The following is a 22,905-nucleotide window of genomic DNA, read 5'->3' as shown; positions in this document are numbered from 1 at the left end:
ACAAGCCTTGCTAAGAAAAGATTCCAGTTGAAACATACAGCTTTCAGAGCTGAGCCCTAAATCATCACGCTGTGTCTCATCAGCTCCTCTTTTTGTTAAGTGAAAGAGATTCCATTCCCTTTTACAGAGAAGTGAAAAGCGAAACTGTCTGATCAGTTAGCTGCCAGCGAGGCTCCCTCCCTAACAGTTTTAGGAATATAGGCTCTAGGAATCAAAGTTTCTGCAGGATAATAAAGTCCCCTGTCCCTGCCAGCACCCTGAAAAAAACGCTTCAGCAATATCCATCTTCGTCAGTTTATGCAGATGCTTTCTGAACCCCATCCTTGCTGCCACATTGGATGGTGAGCTAGAGACAAACTGCTTTAATGCTTAGAAATAGTAACTTCCAATTAAATTCATTTATGGGTAGTCAGGATACATTTTTTCTTGTATGAACGGTACAGTTACAGTTCAGTTAGCAGGAAGCAGTTGAAGTTACAGTTCAATTAGCACTTCTCCTTTGCTTTGACTTACTCCTTGTGTTATTTTTTAATTGGGCTAATGAGGACAAACCAGCAAAATCCAGAGAGACACAAGAGGTAGTTCTGCTTTTGCTGGCGGCTTGCCCTACTGCTCACCTGTTACAGGTTTCAGGAGATAGTCAACGTGAATCTCCCATTGTTTGTCTCACACGCATTGCTACTCCTCTGTCCTTGTTGACTGAAAATAGTTGGCTCGTATCTTCTGTAGGGCATCTCTGAGATTCATGCAGACAGATTCCCCTCTGCTCAGCTATTTTTTTGACTGAATATGCTCTGTTCCTTAGCTCTTCCCCATAGGCATTATTTTCTTAACCTTTCAACATTTTTGTGGGGGGCTTTTTTTTTTTTTTTTCAGTCCTCCCCTTCCAATCTATCCATTGGCAAAGGACGCGTCTAGTTTCCTCTTTCCATGTCACCAGCCTATAAATAGCCCTGCCTGGTCTTCATTCCAGCTGGATATTATTTCATTACACCAGCTCATGATTTTTGGAGATTTGGACCGCTGGGCTCCCAGCTCAACTTCAGTTGTCAAACACTACGTATCACTCAAACCTTAAAATCATAAGATGGATGAACAATTTATTGACAGAAAGTTTGGAGGGCTTTTTAAGGCCCCAAACTGTAGCTGAAATGAGGTAGGTGGGATAATCAACTAGCACGCAAATGAAAAATGAGGTATTCAGCTAAATTTAAGATTACAATCATATAATTCATTTATTATTAATACAATAATTGGATTGTGGCATCAAATGGTCCCAGCTGCTGTGTTAGGTGCTGCAGAAGGTAAGGAGTGAGTTCAGCCTAAACAGAACCTACATTTGTGGTGGAGGGAAAAAAACGGAAGCATCAAAAGGGGAATCGATCTGCCTGAGGTCCCACATTGAGTCCGTAACAGTTCTGAGGCTGAAGCCAGTCTCCTGACCTCCAGCTTGTTGTGTTTTGAACTAAACTACAGTGCTACTCACGTCAGGATATGTGAAAAACTTGGCATTTTTATTAAATGTTGGTATTATTCTGGCAAGCTACCTGCAACACCCACTACTGTAATGACAAAAACTCGCAGTTAACAAGAGATGCAAATTTCTTGGTTTTCTGAAGCAACAAGCAAAGCAAAATAGCCTCTAGAAATCATTATAGGCTATTTGGCTAAAGGAGGAAAATAGTTTTGTTAATTATAATTCTTGATAAGGAATACAATCCTTGAATAACAGCCCTTAATAAATCATCACAATTTTAATTTTCATGGTTTGTTGCCTCCTAATGTTATCAGTTTGAGGGCTGATAAAATTTTTAATGTATGAAGTTATCAACAAGTCATTTCTTGTTGCAATCACAGATTAAGAACCGGATCCTGGAACTTGCTGAGCATGTGCAACTTGCACTGGGATTCAGGAACTCCAAAGATCCGCCTAATGAGCTATTAAAATTATCTGCATTCTAGCTGGCTTGATGTGCTTCACTTATCAACAGAACCAAAATTCTTTAGTAACCTCAGGATATCTCTGCTAGGTGCAAAAGAACTGGACAGCCACAAAAGATACACAGATCAGAAACTTTCTTCCCAGTTTTAAAAGAAATTCCTTATAAAATCTGACTTTGTTTCCTATGTCTGGCTAACTTAAGTTCAAGCTGCAGTGCCCTCAGGAAAAGGAGAAAATGTAAGTAATTTTTTCTACTGTTCCACTCTTGGCACTACGCAATGGCTAAGGATGATTATGATGGCAGGAATATGATCTAAAGGATGCTGTAGGAAAGCACACATTGATCAGAATAGTTTTCAATCACTGCTATGCAAGAGAACTGGGGGGACCAACTGAGTAAGTGACATACTTTTACTTATGATATCTTCATGCCACTTACAAAAGAGAACACCCCTTCATGATCCTGGTGCAGCACAAAGCAATCAGAGGGAAGACTGTGTATCAAACCTTTCATTTGCAGAACACCTGCAGGAAATAAAGTGCAAATTTGTGTATCTTCAATATTCTCCTGGTGAACACTGTCATATAAAATAAAAAATTTTAATGCTATTTAAAAGGCAAATTCTGCTTGTATCAGATTTGCACATAAATAGAGCTTTGAAAATAAAAAGGATTTGAAAAGGAAATAATGTGAATTCAGACAACTATTTTTCTTCACAAGTTACCAATATTATTGTACTATGGCAGGTCTTGCTAAAGACAAAATTAACATTTAAAACATTTTTTTTCCACATGTACAGCATGCATATAGGATTCCCTATAGCAATCAGCAGTGATGCATGTATTGCATGTGTACAAAGTTGGCAAATGACTTAGAGGGAGATTTTGTGGAGATGTTGTTATGATACTGTGGAGTTGCTGGGAATACTCTACAGAGCAATGCTGATATAATAATTGGCTTCCACAAAAGCACATTAATGCAGGCCGCCAGAAAAAAGTGGGTCAGCTTCCACATACCAGCCAGTTTAGAATGAAAGGCCAAACTATACTGAAGAGAAAAAATTTGTGTGGAAGCCATTAGGTACTTGGATAAATGTTTTTTATTTCATGTGGGAAGAAAGAGCTCATCTCTCTTAAATCCTTGAATACAAATGCTGAGCTGCTCTTTCATCTGAGTCTACAGTCGTCCTTTGTTGGATGCAAATAACTTACACAGACCAAACCCTTCTAACTGAAAAAGAAAACATGGCAACACACAGATTCCTATTGCACTCAGAAGAATTTACATATATTAGTGTTGCCAAAAAAATCCCACATAATGGACTCTGAAACAAGGTTTTAAACAGCATGAATAGCCTCATCTCCATGATCCTGGTGCTCTCTTATCAAAATAATTATAGGTCAAGGAGGGTGACAGAGATTTGCAAAGGAAGAGCATTTTGTGGTGATAGACCTATATTCACAAACTTGCATGCTCACAAAGCAGAATTTCAAATTCTCCATCTAACATTCAAAGCGTTCTTTCCCTCCTTTACTCTAAGCCCTGTCCTTGTCTCTTCTCATTCACTCCCCTTCTGAGTCTTTGTCCACCATTTGCGCTTCTCGACTCCTGCTCACACTTAGATCAGGTCCCCAAAACTTGTCTGACTCAGAAGAGAGAATCCCAATGACTTAAGCGAGCTTTCACCTAAATTCTGACCCAGACTTCTCTTCATCTTTGCATCAGGATGTGATGCACTAAAAACTCCATATACTGTTAAATGCACAATAATGAAGTGACCTGCAGGATCAGGAGACAGCTGCTAAATAACCACCTTATCTGTATACCATGAACTCCCCCAAGGCAGTGGGAAGTCATTCATTTGGGCTCATTCTATTCACTATGCAGAGCTGTGAACAGCACCAGCAGACAACACCCATTCGTTATTCGAGAAGTTAAGTCTTGCTTCACTCTGAAAAGAGTTTTGGGTGCACCCATATTTAGACATAATTTATCCTCAGATAAGCACATTCATCTCCCACCATTCCTGCTGTCTAGACAGACTGCTAGGACATATTCTCTAGAGCACGGGTTAGATGGATTGAGACCCCCTTGAGAGCCCTTCCCAGACTCTAATTGACTTGATTGTTAGGCAATTTTTCCTGATGTCCAACTTAAATTTCTTTTTTGCTCAATTTCATCCTATCACTTCCAATTACATCTGACTGAACTGCTCAAAACAATTCTTCTCCTCTCTGTCTCCTCTCAATGAGGATGCAGCACACGCATCTCTCATTAGCATACCTTCACTTCGCAATTTGTTGGCAATTCTGAGTACGGAGTTGACATTTTATGCCCACTTCTTACAGATGTCAAAGATGTTTTATTATCCATGGAAGAAAACATGAGCCTGTGAACATGTGTAGACAATACAGGGCCTTCCCCCTTTCTTCCATAACCGAGACATGTGGTAATTAGAGTAAGAAAGCTTGAATGTAGCTAAGTTACCTTATGCAAAGAGACAGCTTCAGTGACAACGTGGACTTGGAAGGTCTCTCTTCCCCTCTGTTCTTACAATAATGTTCAAAATAATTGGGAAAATGAAGACAATAGGAAGAAGTTGAAACATCTCTCAAAGGGAAACTACTGATGGAAAAAGAAAAGCTCTATTTCCCCAAACTACTTACTGGATGATTATGTAGCAGAGACAATGACTTTTCCCCCAGTTTCTCAAAGAACACTGCACATTCAAAAAACAATGGCTTGCTCCCACCCATGGAAAATTTCAGCTCAAGACATCTGATGACAATAAACTACTGCAATTCAGTATTTTTAGGCAGAACAGGACATTATTATCTCTCTATATACCAAATCTGACAAAGAAGCCACAGGAAGAAAAGAGCATCTGGAACATGCTTATACATATAAACTGGATCCAAACACCTAAGGAACAATGGACTCATTTCACAGGTGCGCTGAACTACATGATCAGTAGAGCCAGAAGCAGGGAGTCTGGCCTCCGACAGTAGGAAATGAACTACTTTAGCCTAAGTAGCCTATTATTGACTATAGCCTTGGTAAGACATTCAGATCATGTCTGCAAGAACAGTTATATTCCACAGACTGACTTACTCTGACAGCCCTCTGAGCTGCCAGGATATGAGGTAATGCCAGTCTAATAACGGACACATTAGCATGTGGACCCATGTACCTTCACCCCTTTGTCCACATGTCCACAGGCAGAATGCATTACAGTCCTTGGAAGGGAGTGCTCTACGCGGTACCTGGATGACAAAGCAATGGCACAGAGTCAATTTTGCCATGTTTCCAGAGGATGAGAATTCCCCCAAGAACTGAAAAATCCCCCCAAGAGTGGAGCTGCTGGAGATAGCTTTGCTATGCCTTTGCACTGCTCTGGTAAATTTGCAAAACCTCCTGCGCCAAGACCATGAATTGTCACTACTCTAAACTTTGTTTCTGAATTTCTTCTATATAACTTGGATCGAAAGTGAAGATATTTTCCTATCTGCCCAGAACAGTTATGTAACAATGAGAGAAATGACACACGATCAATGAGCATTGTGCCCATATACACACAGACAGCCTGCAGTCATAACTGCACGTGTGTTTTCACGGTATATTTTTGTTAGGAGGAGGGATACATTGAGTTCACAGAATATTAGTTTTCCATTATTATGTGTAATTCCAAATAATAATAACAAAATTAGTTAAATTAAGAATGTAAAGTAAATGGAGCTATATGTATTTGGAGGAGACCAATCCGTTAGGTTCACTGATTGAAAGCAACCCTGCCGAGAAGGACTTGGGGGTACTGGTGGATGAAAAGGTGGACACAAGCTGACAACGTGCGCTCGCAGCCCAGAAAACCACCTGCATCAAAAGCAGCGTAGCCAGCAGACTGAGGGAGGTGATTCTGTCCCTCTACTCCACTCTGGTGAGACCCCACCTGCAGTACTGCGTCCAGCTCTCGAGTCCTCAGCACAGAAGTCATGGACCTGTTGCAGTGGGTCCAGAGGAGGCCACAAAGATGATCAGAGGGATGGAGCACCTCCTCTATGAAGACAGGCTGAGAGAGTTGGGGTTGTTCAGCCTGCAGAAGAGAAGGCTCCAGGGAGACCTTACTGCAGCCTTCCAGTACTTAAAAGGGGCTTATGAGAAAGATGGGGACAAACAGGGCCTGTTGCAATAGGACAAGGGGTAATGGTTTTAAACTAAAAGAGGGTAGATTTTGACTAGATATAAGGAAGAAATTTTTCACAATGAGGGTGGTGAAACACAGGTTGCCCAGAGAGGTGGTAGGTGCCCCATCCCTGGAAACATTCCAGGTCTGGTTGGATGGGGCTCTGAGCAACCTGATCTGGTTGAAGATGTCCCTGCTCACTGCAGCGGGGTTGGACTAGAAGGCCTTTAAAGGTCCCTTCCAACCCAAACTATTCTATGATTCTATGATTGTAGCTTCTCATCACTAACAAATCCCAAACCACATTCTATGTGGGAATAAAATGTTAAAACAGCCTAGGCAGTTCTCTTAACAGTAGTCAGGAATCAATACAGAGGCACTTGAATCAGCAATTTCCTGACTGACAGTCAATCTCATAAATGCTATAATACGGTTTTGAGCAAAGGCCACAGAATAAGCTATTTGATTTATAAGCTGGCACTGATGACAAGGTGAAGGACATTGTCACAGTTAAGGCATTAAGCTTAGCACAACTACAACTGCTTGCTTGCAGTCAGGGGTACAATGCCCTACCTGGCCAAGCTGTTCACAAGCTGTTTGATACTCAGCTCGCTGACAGAGGTCTTTCACACGCTGGTATTTGGGTAGAAAGTTTTCTTCTTGGGCATCTACCTTCTCATTCTCCCTCTTATGCAGCAGCTTACTGGACAAGAAAAAAAAAAAAATTTGTATTAATATTAATTCCAAGATATACATACAGTTTGCTGAAAAGGCTCAGAGGAGTAGGTTATCTGCCAGGTCCATAGCATGGTGGTGGCCAAAACTTAATAGTCCAGTAGAAAGTAGCAGTTATCATCATCTCTGATAACACACAAGTTAGTCACATCATGCTCTCAAGGACCGTACAAAAACATACAAAACCAAGACAGTGTGTTTCATGTCTAATTGGCAGGCAGTAACAACAGTTGATTAAGAGACCATATCCTCCTTGCCCTACAGGGCTGCACTTCGCAAACCCTTCATGCCTTGTGTTACGTTTTAAGGCAGAGGCATAGAGGGAATGGCCAGCAGGTGAACACGCAGAGAGAAAGGGTTATTCATACTCCCACGATACAAGCAGGAGGGTCGGGGGGCAGCAGCTGAAGGGAAAATGGGATGTCTTTCCATCTCTCAATCCAAGTAAAGGTCCCCTTCCCCCACCCCATTTATGCACGCTGTAGGCAAAGGCCATACATTCCCTCCTATCACGCAATCACTGCCATTAGGCATACTGCAGCCGTATCCCTGCTGGCACAGCTAAATGGCTTTAGGTCTGTGGTAGAGTGCTGCTTTGGCTTTAGCTATTCAGTATCCTTCTATTTAAAAAGACTGGGCTTTTCGATTAACACTTTCCTTACCCTCTTTCCACTAGGAATGAGTCTCTCCACACCTTCATCTTTCTCTTTAAATGGAACCTAGGAGGAAACAAGGAGAGGAAGAAGCAATTCCCGCAAAACCAGTAACCAAGTCATGCCCCAGTTTTCTCTCCCACCCCTATTCAGACGAGAAACATTACATATAATTGCACAAGGGGGTATCCAGCTCTATGAAGCAGGCACATATGCCTCTCCAGTGCAAATCATGAACAAACATAGGACAGATTTGTTCCCACAGGGACAAAATCCACAACAGACTTGCACAGTACAATTATTTCAACATAAGCATGTTTAAGGCATGAAGGATTAACTGAATTGTCCTTGATCACAAAGGATCACAAATTAAATCAGGATTTCCTGACTCCAGTTTGGACTCTTAACCCGTACGCTACCCCCAAAGTATCCTACTCTAAAGCAGCTGCTCCTTTCCCCCTCTCCCTCCACCCAACTACTTGTAAAGCAAATCTGCTTCCCTTTTTCTGCTGATATTCTCTAGCAAGCCTCAAGTCTAATTCTCTTCCTCAGTCTTTTCCAATGAAAGTACTGATGGAAGGTCTCAAACAATAGCTGTGCAATTCTGAGTGCTAGCCTGTCTTTACGTTATTGTCTGATACACAACCAACCCTTTCAACTCAATTGTTCTACTATTTATTCAATATGAAATACTTTGCTACAAATGATGCCACAGAGACATTTAAAATCTATAATTCATATAGCTAAAGACCTTCATGTGTAGCCCTCTCACTGCTACACAGATTACATTTAGTATATCCAGATGTCATATATGCCATGTAGCTAGTGTATGAACCTGACAAAATGAAAATAAATAACTGAAGTCAGTCACATATTGCCAAATAGGTCTTTAGATTATCCAGTGAATGATGTACTCATATAGATGGTAATTTTACTGTATTTGCCTTTAAATTTGATGCATGTTGCTGAATACTTGTTCAGTCTCCTGTACAAAGACATACATGTTCCCACGCACATTTCTGTTTCTTACCTGTTCACTGGTCTCTCAGAGTCCAGAAGCTTTAGAATGGATTTACCATCCATATCAGATGGAATATCCAATCCAGCAATATCTAGAATTGTAGGTGCGAGATCAATATTCAACACTATGTGAGGATTCCTGAAAAAACATATATGAGAACCTGGTTTAAAGTCTATGCAATGATACCAAGCAACTCCAGCTCTTCCACAGAGACCAGGGATCTGAAAAGGCTTATTTTGTGACATCTGCAAAGAAGAAAAGAGGACACAATCCAATTCCTTTCCATGAAGGGAATTTAACTGTAAAATATAGGTAAAGTTGCATAACCTCTAGAGGGACTAATATGAAGATTTAAAACTTTAGCACAGAGCATTTTTGAGAAACCAAAGTAGTTTATAAGGTGAAGTTAACTAATTATTGCAAAAGAGGGTTCAAAAGTCTTTCAAAACATGAGAAAGCAGTGGAAAAACTCCTTGGGTGTCTTACAGAATCAAAATGTCTGCCAAATATGCTGACGACTTCATTAAAAAGTAGATTTGGCAGGTAGCACATGCTTTATCTGTTTCAAACTCAGCTCGTATCACAACAAGCATGTTCTGAAGAGAACATGAGGAGAAATATATTGCTAGACACTACAGTAAATAACTAAAAGTTGCTGTTAATGTAGAGTGTGAGACAAAAAAGGGAAAGGGATCAGTAAAGAAAAAGCAGAGGAGAACCAGTTATGGAGGAAAAAAAAAAAAAGATGAGAAAATAAAAGCACAGCTGTAATTGAAATGATATCAATCTTCCCAAGAGCACAGTTATCCATTCTGCAAAGACTTAGGAACATCCATGCCCTGTTACTTAGCAGAGTATGGCATACGCTCCTCAGCCACCACAGTTAACAGGACAATATTTGAACTTAAATTGACTTCATATTTGGGCAAAATATTGGCATCAACTCTAGACAAGTACAGACAGCTCCTATCCCCAAATTCCTTGAATTGCCACAGCTAAATATGAGTGAGTTTACGGATCAGAGCATCTAGTTGCACAGCCCAGCATTCAGTAGTTAAACGAATGCCCAAATTTCTAATCACGTCACTTGGTTTTACTATGGGTCTGGTTTTTGCAGCAGTGTTTTCAGTTTATGTTGAACCTTACAAACTTATTTCAAATATGTCTATGACAGTGTTGTGTAATTACTCACAATATTACAAATATACATACTGTTTATCAGCTGTGTACTATTTATTTTCCTTATTTCTTTAAAAAAAAAAAATCAAAGGCGGCACTGAATTTCTTAAAAGTGGGGAAAAAAAGAAAGTGAGCATACTGCTATACAGACAGTCTTCTGAACATAAAGAATCACCATGCTATGATTTGCAGGCACAAAGGAAGGATGGGACCAAATGGGCTGCCATACATGTCAGTGCAGAATTCTAGCTCAAAATACAGGACAGAAGCAAGCTGCTAAATTCACACTAATTAATGAGACACCATTTAAAAATTACTACATTTTTGAGCAAGTGAGCAAACAGGCACTGACAAGAGCATGGATGATGAATTAAATTGATGTACCTAATTTGATTTTAATTACTAATAATTGTGGTGTAGCATATTTGGTAATAGAAATGAGAGCTTAGTAATGACTTGCTACAGTGACTGCTATTAAATCTTTGTTGGTATCAAAAGGGAGTCATGACAACCACTCTGCAGGAAAAACCTAAGATTTATGCAAAACATGGATGATTGAAGTTCTACCATTTAAAGAAAATCAGGCTGAAAGGGAAGATCAATTTATTATCTGATATATTCCCCCTGCGAGGCATTTTATCTTGTTCTTCCTATTTGTTGTATTGTGGTGGGCTCTGTTCTGTTAGACTCAGGCTGACTCCTCTGATTCTAATAGAAGTATTTTTTCATCTTCAGAAGCCATTGAAAAATAAAATTCAGTGGGAAGGTTGCACAGCTTTTACATATGTCTGGGTGTAAAGACCCTTGACCTAGAGCAGACATGAGGTGGCTGGTCTCTAGCATTCCATGTTGCAGAAAAACTAGCTCAGTCCACTTGGGCCGTATTAGCATTGCCTCTCTAGTAAGACCAAAAACTGTCATTGAAGAAAAAGAGAGCATGTTCTTAGGAGGCTAATCCAGCTCACTTGAAATTCTGTGCTGCTGCAAACTTCTTTCAGTACTAAGGTAATAAGTTTAATTCCACCTGAGGAATCCCTCCCCTGCTCTTCAGAGAAGTAATTTTGTTTATTTCACATCCTTAACTGCTGTAAAATAAATTAGACACATAGTGCAATATTTACAGAATTTAACATCCAGAGGGACTTTGAAAGGCTTGAGAGGTGGGACTGTGCGAACCTCACGAAGTTCAGCAAGGCCAAGTGCAAGGTCTTGCACATGGGGCAGGGCAATCCCAAGCACAAGTACAGGCTGGGTGGAGAATGGATTGAGAGCAGCCCTGTGGAGAAGGACTTGGGGGTGTTGGTTTATGAGAAGCTCAACATGATCCAGCAAGGTGCGCTTACAGAAAGCCAACTGTATCCTGGACTGTATCAAAAGAAGCATGACCAGCAGATTGAGGGAGGTGATCCTGCCCCTCTACAGTGCTCTCATGAGACCCTACCTGGAGTACTGTGTCCAGCTCTGGGGCCCCCAACATAGGAGGACATGGACCTGTTGGAGCGAGTCCAGAGGAGGGCCATGAAGATAATCAGAAGGCTGGAGCACCTCTCCTATCAAGACAGGCTGAGAGAGTTGGGGTTGTTCAGCCTGCAGAAGAGAAGGCTCTGGGGAGACCTTACTGCAGCCTTCCAGTACCTGAAGGGAGCCTACAGAGAGGGACTTTTTCCAAGGGCGTGCAATGATAGGACAAGGGGTAATGGCTTTAACCTGAAGGAAGGCAGATTTAGGTTAGATATAAGGAAGAAATTCTTCACTATGAGGGTGGTGAGGCACTGGAGCAGGTTGCCCAGAGAAGTTGCGGATGCCCCATCCCTGGCAGTGTTCAAGGTCAGACTGGATGAGGCTCTGAGCAACCTGGTCTAGTGGAAGGTGTCCCTGCTCATGGCAGGGGGGTTGGAACCAGATGATCTTTAAGGTCCCTTCCAGCCCAAGCCATTCTATGATTCTATGATTTTTGTGCCTACTGATAATGTGAATCAGTGAATTTAACCAGCAAATGGAATGAGATTTTTTAATAACTATTTGCTACCGTGTTACACGCTAGATCCGTTCCTCTACAGCAAAGAAAAAAATTGTGTGTGGAAGACTCTGTGTGTGCTAATTATGCTAAAACATGCACACCGATATAAATAAAAGGCAGCCAATTATGGCACTCTGTCCAAAATCATTACTTAAGTACAAATATTTGCTATTGAAATAATTGCTTAGAAAGTGTATTTACATAATTTCTTAGCTGATCAAAGCTACCATTTTAATTAACAGCCATATTCTGCATGCTTGCATGCATCTAACAAACAGCCCTAACCGTGCTATCTCCAAGGATGAATCGAAAATCCAAACCCCATATCTTTTGTGGATGATAATATGTGAACTATTGCATACATTCTTCTTCATAACTGAAACAAGTGACTTCACTTTAATGTTCAGCAATAATTATCTACTGTGGCAGCGAACATTATGCAATTTATGTTTTACCTTGAAAATGTCATCGTTATGTGTATTATCTGCACCCCTCAAAAGGAGGCAAATAAGCATTTCCTAGATTGGACATATTTCAAAGTGGCTTTTTCAACTACATCCACGAAAGTGTAGCGGCTTGTGCTGCACATCTACGCAAGCAAAAAGGTAATGCTGACTGTTATACTAGCACATGCTATCAGTTCTGCTATCTGAGCAGACATATTTTTCTGACAAAGATGAGCAGGAAGTCAGTCAGGATGGGTAGAACTTTGTGCCTCCATTTGGATGCCGGGCCAGTATGACTAGAGATGTGAACATAAAAGATTTTTCTGGCCACTACATACACATACACACACACACAATAGCCAAGAACTTACAAGGATCCAGCCTCCACATTTGGACCTCGGACATAGAAAGGAACTCTGATATCAAACTCATACGGCATGGACTTTCCTTTCACCAGCCCAAACTGCCCGATATGATAACCATGGTCTGCTGTGTATATTATATACGTATTGTCCAGTTCACCTGTTTCAACCAATGTATTGTAAATCTGAAAAAAAGCAAAACAAAATATGAAATTCATTCCACTGAGTGGTACTATACGCAGAATATTGGATGTAATTTTCTGCCTATGTGTAATATACATATAAATAACAACAGTCCAGGATGCCACTGAGTTAGCACAATAAACTCCTCTGAATAATCCATAATCACATAGTAATTTTCCTAACTGAAACTTATGGATACTTGTAATGAAAAAAAGAAAATGCGCAAACTTCTGTTTTCTGCTTTAAGGTAAACACATTAGCATGCCGTATTTTCAGAAGTGTTTGGGTTCGCTATTTTGCATGAGAGCTGTCAAGACAGTGCTAAATACATACAGTAACAGAGATAAAAGTTTGAAGGTAATAAGCATTTTTGAAATTTTCTGTCCACCTTTGTCTTTTTCCTGTGGCAAACAATTTTAATAAAATGACAGCATATTGAATCTCACACTGATTTAAGCAACACTCAACGACCTTGCCTTCAGACAAATGAGTCCATATTATGCACAATATTTGCAAAATCTATTCCAGATAAATATAACTCAGTCATACTCTCTCACTAGCTGGAGAACTAACACAGAGAATTAAGAGGAGCTTTAAGTCTGTTTATGGTTGCTTCTATGGATTTACATGAGAATCTTTATGTGAAATGTACCAACTTGAGCACCCCATATCAATTTTTATGTCACATTTTCACTTGGAAAGGTATGAAGGCGGTGGCCAAAGTGGTGCCTCACACAGATCCAGAACACATCTGCACAGAAAACAAATTCTTTGGATTTTTTTTGGTATGCCTTTTTTTGTTTGTTTGTTCATGTGTTTGTTTGGGGGTTTTTTGGGGTGTTTTTTTTGTGGGGGTTTTTTTTTTTGAAAGACTATTAGATGCGTATAATTCAGTAGAAAAGATCAGGTTAACTAGGTGATTACAACTAAAAAACAACCCAACTGATTCTGCCTGCAGTGAATCACCCAAAGCGGAACCATTTTACGGAACAGAAAATCAAAATAATGTAGTAAAACAGCCGATCTCCCCTAACACTGGTATCTGATCCACCTAAACAGGTTCATTAACATGAAGTAGAGATCATACTTGCCTGAATCGTTAATTATAAGGCATTACTAACAAGTTGATGCAATGCCATCCAGATAATCTCATCTTTCCTTACAGGACTCTTCTTATTTTATGTTCTACCTTCTTTGAATAAGAATGTCAAGAGATAAGCAGTAAATTGCAACACCTATAAGTCTGCTTTCTTACAACTGGAAACCCATTCTTTTTCAGAGTAGCTTTTAGCTAATTCAGATGTTTCTGTTCAAGACATCCAGGTTGTGCTAAGAGATTTCATGGTTACATAATGCAGACTTACTTAAAAAAAGAATAAAAATCTACCTATATATTTATTTACTTCTAACATTTAACAACCTGGGCCTGGTTTACCATGGGATTATTCTAGTCAAGACTCCTGTAGCATCGCTTGTTGTTGTTGTTCTCTCAAAACCTCAGTGTTACACGATCAAAATAGGCCCACAGTTAGGTAGTTATTTCCAACAGGCTGTAGGATGACTTTTCACTATTAGATGATACCTTATTAGAATTTATGTTTTTTTTTCAGGTGCTCCCTCCCTCTTCCCCTTAATCAGTAGTGGCTCTGCGGCAACAAATCAGCTCACTTCCATCACTCAACTCACGGTACCTGTCTTTAGGAGATGAGCATCCTTACACATTGAATAGAGAGACAAAATCCTGAGAGGTGAAAGGATTACACGCTACTAAAAAGCAGTCGTAGTCCTCCTTCCCTCCCCTTTATCTTCATATACAGCATAGCTTGGAGCTTAAGTCAAGAAACAAGCCCCTGTTTAGTCAAAAAAACGTGACTATTAACCTTACCATCTCCATAGAGTCATCCACAGACATGAGCGTTTGCAGGCGCTTTCTCTGTAGCATGTTAGTGAACTCCATGTGTATAGGTTTCATGGGACCTGTATACCTCATTATCCAGTGCTTGTCTGGGTTTGGAGCGTAGTTATAACTGGGAGTGCTAAGGAACAGCGAGAAAACCAGAATGTTTTAGCAGTGTAAAAAAAAAGCCACAGTAATGTATACCAATAATTTCTATTTGATCAACACTATAGGACTTACTCTCTGAAGTGCACTAGAAAATATTAGATTTACTTTGGAAGAGCCTTATACTTTTATGTTCTATATGAAAGATGGGAGAACGGAAACAACTCCGTGGGGAATAAAATCTATTAAAACAGTAAATACACACTGTTTTTACAGTGTCTTCAGACTAACATAGATACATTTCAAGGCCAAGAGACTAGCCTCAGAAGTCTAACTCCACAGGTATGATCTGGATGAAGCATGTACTATAGAGTTCCTACTCATGTAATTGCTTTGCTTTCACTCTGCCCACATTAACACCAAATATCACGGCTCGTGTAAGCTGTTTAACAACAACTACAGAACTTGCTGAAAAGGTTCTACCGTGTTCTTTAACAGTTTTTTTTTTTTTATTCCACATGACTGGCTACTCGAATACTTTCACGCTCATGTACCCAGAGGAGCACAGGCACCCTACCTGGTGGTATCAAACTGCATGTGAGCTCATGGCAAGCAGAAGTGGATACATAGCCGGATTTTAAAGACCTGCCAAAAAAAGCAGGGGTGAGGGGAAACAGGACTGTATTTTGCACTTTCCAGCCACCAACTCCTTTGTGATCATCAGAATTTATAATTAAAAGTCCCTGCAAAATCTTAAGAGCTGGATTTAAAGTCCTCCTGGAATCTCACAGCCCCTCCAAGTTCTCATGATCTGATGACACCATTAAAGTGATGAGAAATATCACTGACTGTCCATAATTTCATGTTGTTGGTAATTCCAGAGATTGCTTTCTGTGCATAATTATATAGCTCTAGGTTAGCTGGATCTAAACAAAAGATTTATTTTGGTATATCATTACCATGATGCTGACTCTCTGCATCACCAACTTACTAAAAAGCTATATTATAGCTTACATTTGCAAGAAATATTATTTTTACCTATTATATCTATTTCTAAAAAGTTTGGTTTTACTTAAGATTGAGAACCACCTTTGTCAATTCCTTCGTATCCTGGCTCAAACACATCACCTGCAGAGTCTAAAATATTAAAATTACTTTTCCTAAGTGATTTCCTTTTTGCACTCAAAGCTTCCTTTTTTCGCTTAAAGCAACAAATTCGGTCTATGCAAATATGCAAGCCAAGAAGGTGACACAGTAACACAGGAAAAAATAGCAGATATGCAGTTATTTCCTTCGACCCAACACACAATTTTCTCAAATTCAGCTCCTATTTGGCAAATATCTACTGTTGGTTTTGTGTATGCAACAGAGCAGCAGGGTAAGTTATTACAATCAACAACAGTAACGTAAGTTGAAACTTCTCCTTGAAATACTGTGTATCTAATGTATCTTTGAATATCACAGGTAGTCTTAAGAGTTTTAATATAAATACAAAATTAATAATCTGACAGTGAAATGTTTTATGCCGAAAGCCTCTGTTAGATGCTATCTGAAAAATGTGCGTAGGTGGCAAATGGAGGCTTCTTCATATAGGGAGGAAAGGGCTGGTGTTTATTCTCTCTGTATTGTTAATAGCCTCTTGAATTTCAGAATGTTATTGTGGCTGAAATAATGACATTGCTCCTTTGAAAATGCTGACAGTTATGGAAACTGTTGCTATGTGATGCCCAGAATGAATAAAAAATGCTTGGCAAACTCCTTTTCAGCTTACTTTGTGATTTCCTGGCTGATTTGAAACCTCCTGCTGTTTAATCCAACCAAAGCCTGTGATTTTCTTTGATTACTACAAACGTAACCCTCTTACACTTAACAGATTTGCCTGTCTTATGGGGAAAAATACACAAATATAACATTCCTAGAAGCTGGTTAAGATAACCTCTTCAAATGTACTCAGAAGCTAAGTCCGAGTCTGACTGCATTTCACCTTGGAAAAGACGGGTGGTAAAATGTACCCTCTACAGAAATAACATTTCTGATCACTGTTAAACTGCCCAGCTGTTGCATTCTCTGCAGCTATCAGTACAGGCAGTAACAAAGAAAAACCAGCCATGCAGCCTAGGGATTTGCTATGCGAATGCTGTTGATGTGAATAATTTTCAAACACGAAAGACTGCAGATGCACACAAAAAGAAGCTCTACAGAAAGAGATGGAGAGAGACTGCAGCATAGGGTGGAACAGTTCTACCTGCTAGTAAATCCAATAATAGAAGCAAGAGAACAACAACATAAATTAGGAGTAGAAGTACATACCAGCGACCCCAAGCAGAGATGTACTCTGATTGTCAGTTTATGCTAAAATCCATACCACTATCGTTTAGCTATTCTTAACAACGCTACACAATGCAATATGTATGTCAACCAGTGCAAGCATTACGGTCACACCTTCGCTTTGCTTTGTGGATGTAGCTCAAGAATCCGCTTGCAGACTTGGTCAGTGGTGCTGCAAGAAGAGGTGCAGAGACATGCTACATGGTGTATCGCCTTCTGATTCTGGGACTAGGCAAAGACTTAATTCAGAGTATTGCTTACTGCTTTCGGACAACTCATAAGAATTGTTCGACCTGTGCTCTGATCCTCCCCTACCATATCCACACAGAAACGAGACAGTGAGAACCACCTACACCTCATTATCATTGACAGATTCATCCGTCACTGAATGATTCCTTGGAACGTGGGAACAAGGGAAAAAATGGAAAGCAGAGAACTAATTTGTACATACAGTGATGGAATGATGCACATTCTGAATTTTTACATTTAATTTTAAACCCAGACCAACGAAAATCTTTACAGATTATTATTCTATAGCGCTGTGAAAATTGTTTAGAATAAGATTGGCAGTTTCTTCGCACAAGACGTACATAAAATCCTGGTTTTGTGTTCATATGTAGAAGAAAAACACAGTTCTTTATTCTACTAAGACAATTCGTTTCTTTACAAACAAAACTTTCTTCTGAAGTGACACTTCCTGTATAATTGTTAGCATTGTAAGAAACGTCACCAGCAATTAAAAATAGTTTTGTGTAACTACTTTGTAATCACGAAGATAAACCTAGTTTGTGTGAAAAATAAAAGTTAAACTATGAGCAGAAGAAAAATAGATGTAGTTTGTATTTTTCATTGCTGGCCTTCCTCAAATCCTTCTACTCTTTTTCATTTGATCAGCATAATTAAACTGCTACAGAATGCTGCTTGATAAATTATTGTCATCTCTGAGGTATGAATGCCTTCCAGAAGAACTTCTAAATAAGACTGAGGTCAATACTGGTATAAGCTATAGCAGAAGTTGCTCATTTGGCTTTTCTATAATTTTCCTTTCAAAGAAAATAAATGAGCATAAGATGGCAAACACACAAAAAATACTGCATTGCTGTAGATCTAGGACACAGATTCTCTTTGGTAGCACAGCACAAACTAAAGAAATACATAATTCTAAATTATGCAATACCTAGACAATAGAAAAAGGAAGCTTTTTCTCTCAGACTCCATTCTAAATGAAGTGAAAAAGCTCAAATGAATTTCACTGGACTTTGGACTATTCCTGAGCAGCTTCAGCTACCAATTGATTATTTCCATCTGTTCCCAGTTCCTTCACAAATCCAAAATAAAACAGAATTCCCGTTAAAAAAAAAGCACAAAGGAAGAAAGCTACAAATGTTGAACATCAATGAAGCCAGTAATTAGGAAAAAATGTCAAAATGTTTTCAGTTATGCCAAAAGGTGATTTTGAAGAATCATTCATTTTTAGCAACATGCGAGGAGATGTCTGTAATGAAGCATTACAGAGCTGTACCTGTAAAATGTGTCTGTGCTATAAACAAGAACCATCTCATCATGGTGTTTCACTGGAGCTTATGAACATGTTAAGTCAGTAACTGGGTGATACTGCTTTTGGGACCCATTCAAGACATTGTACTGGGTCATGTACAGACATAGCAGCTCATTCAGAAATAGCTTGTCTAATTTGGTGCTGCAGGCCTGTTCATATTCATATTCATTCAATATGAATCTTTCCATTTATCTCAGTGAACTACAATTCTGAGTTCTAGATGCAGTAGCTGTTCACAAGATACTTGTACTAGTTTAAAGAGGTTAAAAAAAAAAAAAAAAAAAATCAATCTCAAAACTCTTCTCATATAGTTGTGACAAACTTTTGCCAGGAGTATTATAAAGCAAACATTGTTTTCCCAGAGGTACCCAGGACTTCTATACTCCTGAACCTGTAAATGAAAGGGTTTTATTTTTCCTTACATGTGTTGTGAGGCATTGGGAAAGAGATGTGAGTACTGAGGGGCTGAATCTTCAGGGCCGTGAGGAGCAGCATGGCTTATAACCATCAGTACAGGCCTGTGAGGATACATCTTCTTTGAGATTCTGAAGAAGGTAATACTGTCATTGGTAATCAGATCAGTTAGATAATCCTGCAAGTAGAAGTAAAAGTATAATGAGATACTTGAAAAATAATTTCAAGTTGGGGGGTGAGATAGGAAGGGAAGGTCTGAGGTATCATAAGAAAGAGGAGAAAAGAAGGTACTTCACTGAGAATGGGAGGAGGTTGGAGTAAATTACAGATGTTAAGACTTCAAAAACTAAAATCAAGTAATTCTTTCTTCACTGCCCAGTGAAGAATATGAAAAGCAACAGCTTCCTCTCAGGAATTACATTAAAGAAGATCAATTGGGACTCTTTCTTCCCAGAGTGTGTAATTACATTATGAAGATCACAGTACTAAATACAACGACCAGGTATTAATAAAAAAAAAAAAAGAAAAAAAAAAAAGAAAATTACAGGTCAATTTCTTTGTTCTCTGGTGTTGATATCTTCAAGGAGTATAGTCCAACTTTACATCATAAAAGTGCTTTGAAAATCCAAATGGCTTGATGTTCATTTTTCTTAACCTCCCTCTGAACCAGAAGTCACTAAAGCTAGAAGATGCTAGGCTAACTGGACCAAAAATTTCATTCAATTTTACAGACACAGTGATAATCTGACAGAGATATAGCTCTATCAAATAAATTGCTGAGAATTTAGAAAAAATTCTTTGGAAGATATGGACTATCTTTCTATTTTCTAAGAAGTATCATTATCATTCTTCTGATACCTGCTGGAGCTATATGAATTGAAGACAGTATTTTTAATGACAAGCCATGCTCTCTCTTAGGCTGCATCACAGGAAATGCTGCAAATACCCCTTAGACATGAGTAGGATATGAAACTGCATCTTTAAAAAACAAAATAATAACTGTCATCCCAAACTATTCTATGATTCTATATCACAGCTGAATGTAAAATCAGACATAACATCTGCCTTTGGGCAAGTGAACAAGTACAAGGTGTGGTTCATATTGGATTGAATCTCCTTTTAAGTACAGCTTTCTGCCTGCGGTTCAGACATTTGCTCCTCTTTTACCACTGCCAATGTCCCTGATCTGAGAAGTCAGCTTACCATTCATCAAAGGAAGCCTTTTTCATCAACTGCAGTTACCTTCCCCAAGTTATTCCCTGTGTATCCCAGAATAAGGCTGGCAAAGTCTCCATTTACAATTTTACACATTGGTCCCAACATGAGGCATATCTGTTACGAAACTGCCATGATTATGGCTGTTATTGATACGGTATTTTCACCCATGAAAACACATGTAAATAGGCATAATTCCGTCAAAGTTAACTGAAGGACCTCCATTCATAAGCGTATGCAGGGGAAGGAGAATATACAATAAGCCAGACCAAAGCAAAACTGACTTCAGAACATACTTGCAATACCTGAGACCGTACTCATAGCTGAGAGTACTCAGTGGAGTATTCAGCACTGGAGTGCTCTCAAAAATGCACTAACCTTTATCCAAAATGTGCCTGTTCTTCAAGCTGGTTGGTCACTTTCTTAAGCATGTAACCTGTCTTGGATTTAGCCATTACAAGAGCATAGTTTTCAAACTCCATTTTGAAGATGAAGGTTTTCACCTGGTGCTTAGCAGTTGCTTTGGAGGACAGAATCAGTAAAGTCTTTTTCTAATTTTCCACTGGCACATAATTAACATTAACTATGTCAAGTAAATAGGGCTTAAAAATAATCTGATTATATTGTTCATTGGCAGAAAATTATATTTCCAGCAAGAAAAATGGCAGGCAAGAAAGAGCAGCAGTCTTGTATTTCAGCTTCTGTTTGCTCATTTGAACTCTGGTGTTAACATCAACAGTTCCGTTGCTCTGCACACCATCATCTGTTTATTACCATAGCTGTGTATTATGCAAGAATATGAAGATTATCAAAACATTTATATTTTCATCAGACTTTTTTTTTATTTATCACCAAACTCGGCAAGAAAAACTAGACCAAATGAAAACCTATTTTCCAATTATTGCATAGACAAAACAGAGCTGAGGATACTGGAACATGAAGGTCCCTGTTGGCTCATTGGTACAATGGGGAACAGTGCCCTGTGAAATCACTTGCCTGACATTGTTTCACGTACGATCTATTTCCATCATAACATTTTTGGTACATAGCTGTAAAGGTTAGCTCTCATTCTTCATAGATCAGAAGGGAAATAGAAGACAAATAATTCTGTACATCAGTTGCCCCTTCCTCTTAGCAGCTGTTGATATGAAAGGAAGAAGCCTATTTTTATCTTTCACACAAAATACATTCAATTAAAAATGGCAAATAGGGGAGGGAAAGAGGGAAATCACACAGACAACAACCTTTTAAAGGAAAAATTGACTGTGAACACATTGCTAGTGAAACAAATATGGAGACAGGATTTGTGCTCAATAAGAGAAAGTGAATCGAATCTCTGTTAAACAAATACATCCCATAAAGCACTCCAGACTTTCTAAGTTATACGCTACTTAAAACCTACAGCAGTTAACGGAGAAATTTATTTATCATCATACTTCAGAGACAATTCAGGCCATTTTAGGAATCACAAAAGCTGTATCCTTTGGAAAGTTAACGCTTTTGGCTGAAATAAACATACTGCTGATTGCAAACAGGTAACTGTTTGAGCTGTAACGTGCTAAATGAGGGAAAAAAAGGACACTGCATTAGACAATGACCATCAAGCATTTTAGTAAGTTTGGCCAGGGTGTAGCATCCTTGCAAGGATATTAGGAAACATATGTACCTGTAACAATGCACAGAGATACAAATTTAATAGTTAAATTCTCCACTCATTCAGAATTATCATAAGATATATCAAGATATTATGAATTCTCCATCATATTATGACTGAGAAACAAGTTCCTTTAACATAAAAAGATGGGTCTAGCTGAAGGGAACTGGATGCTTATCTCTTATTTACGCTTGTATAACTCCACAGTTCTATACCAAGGGAATAGATGATAACCAGATTCAGCGAACAAAAAGTACAAAGCACAGAAATAGTTACCATGCAGCATTTAAATTCATTTTCACATCTTCAGCTCATAATACAGTCTCAGGATGTTTTGTTTGTTTCCATTGCTGCTAATAACGTTTTAAGTAACGTGACCCTCTCAAAATGGAAGATAACAAAAAGTCCAAACACAACGCCTATTGGCTTGTAGCTAAAGTTACACGTAGAAGAATTCTTTAGTTCAACTGAAACCATAAAGTACAGCTGTCTTGCAGTCACATCCAAATGTTAAAAAAAATGAAATAAATCAATAGGACCTACCCTGGAGTAGTCATATCCATGCTTCTCCTTCACTCCATTTCTACAGAGTGTGTAGTTGTAAAATCGAGAGTTTTTAAGTAATCCAACCCATTCTTTCCAACCAGGAGGCACATAGGAGCCATTGTATTCATTAAGGTACTTTCCAAAGAAAGCTAGGGGTAGAGAAAGCAGAAGCATAGTAAGAAGGCATAGCAGAAACACACGAAGGACACCGTATTTAACCATACTCTTTCCTTTCTGTCTGTTCTGAGACGAGCTTTGTTTTCTTCGTTCAGATACATTTAAGAAGAGGTAAGTTCCGAGTTGTAAGTTTGCCCGTGTTTCTTTATTTCAGAGCTCCATAATGCAGATCTTCTGATTTACAACCTGAGTACATATGAGAGAAACTGGACCACAATCACCATTATATTTTCTTCAGTGCCTGATACATTCAGAGTCAGATGAACAAAACAGAATGCTTAAAATAGTG

The 22,905-nt window shown here is 39.0% G+C and overlaps 1 protein-coding gene across 2 annotated transcripts in view; it reads right to left on the bottom strand.

Moving 5' to 3' along the window:
• The window catches only part of SULF2 (sulfatase 2), a gene marked incomplete at its 3' end in the record, with an annotated part of 64,016 nt that overhangs the window by 21,558 nt on the left and 19,553 nt on the right, over positions 1-22,905 (bottom strand). For both annotated transcript variants that reach the window (XM_082007211.1, XM_082007212.1), the window contains exons 3-9: positions 22,437-22,588; positions 19,033-19,202; positions 14,608-14,758; positions 12,549-12,724; positions 8,542-8,670; positions 7,521-7,577; positions 6,697-6,826 (exon numbers count right to left, since the gene is read on the bottom strand). In XM_082007211.1, coding sequence (XP_081863337.1) covers positions 6,697-6,826; positions 7,521-7,577; positions 8,542-8,670; positions 12,549-12,724; positions 14,608-14,758; positions 19,033-19,202; positions 22,437-22,588 — 965 coding nt within the window. The remainder of the gene's footprint in view (positions 1-6,696; positions 6,827-7,520; positions 7,578-8,541; positions 8,671-12,548; positions 12,725-14,607; positions 14,759-19,032; positions 19,203-22,436; positions 22,589-22,905) is intronic.

This window comes from Phaethon aethereus, assembly GCF_964289735.1.
Source record: "Phaethon aethereus genome assembly, chromosome: 16".
Classification (NCBI taxonomy): domain Eukaryota; kingdom Metazoa; phylum Chordata; class Aves; order Phaethontiformes; family Phaethontidae; genus Phaethon; species Phaethon aethereus.
The sequence above is the reverse complement of the archived record's forward strand: the minus strand, read 5'-3'. Positions and strand labels throughout refer to the sequence as shown.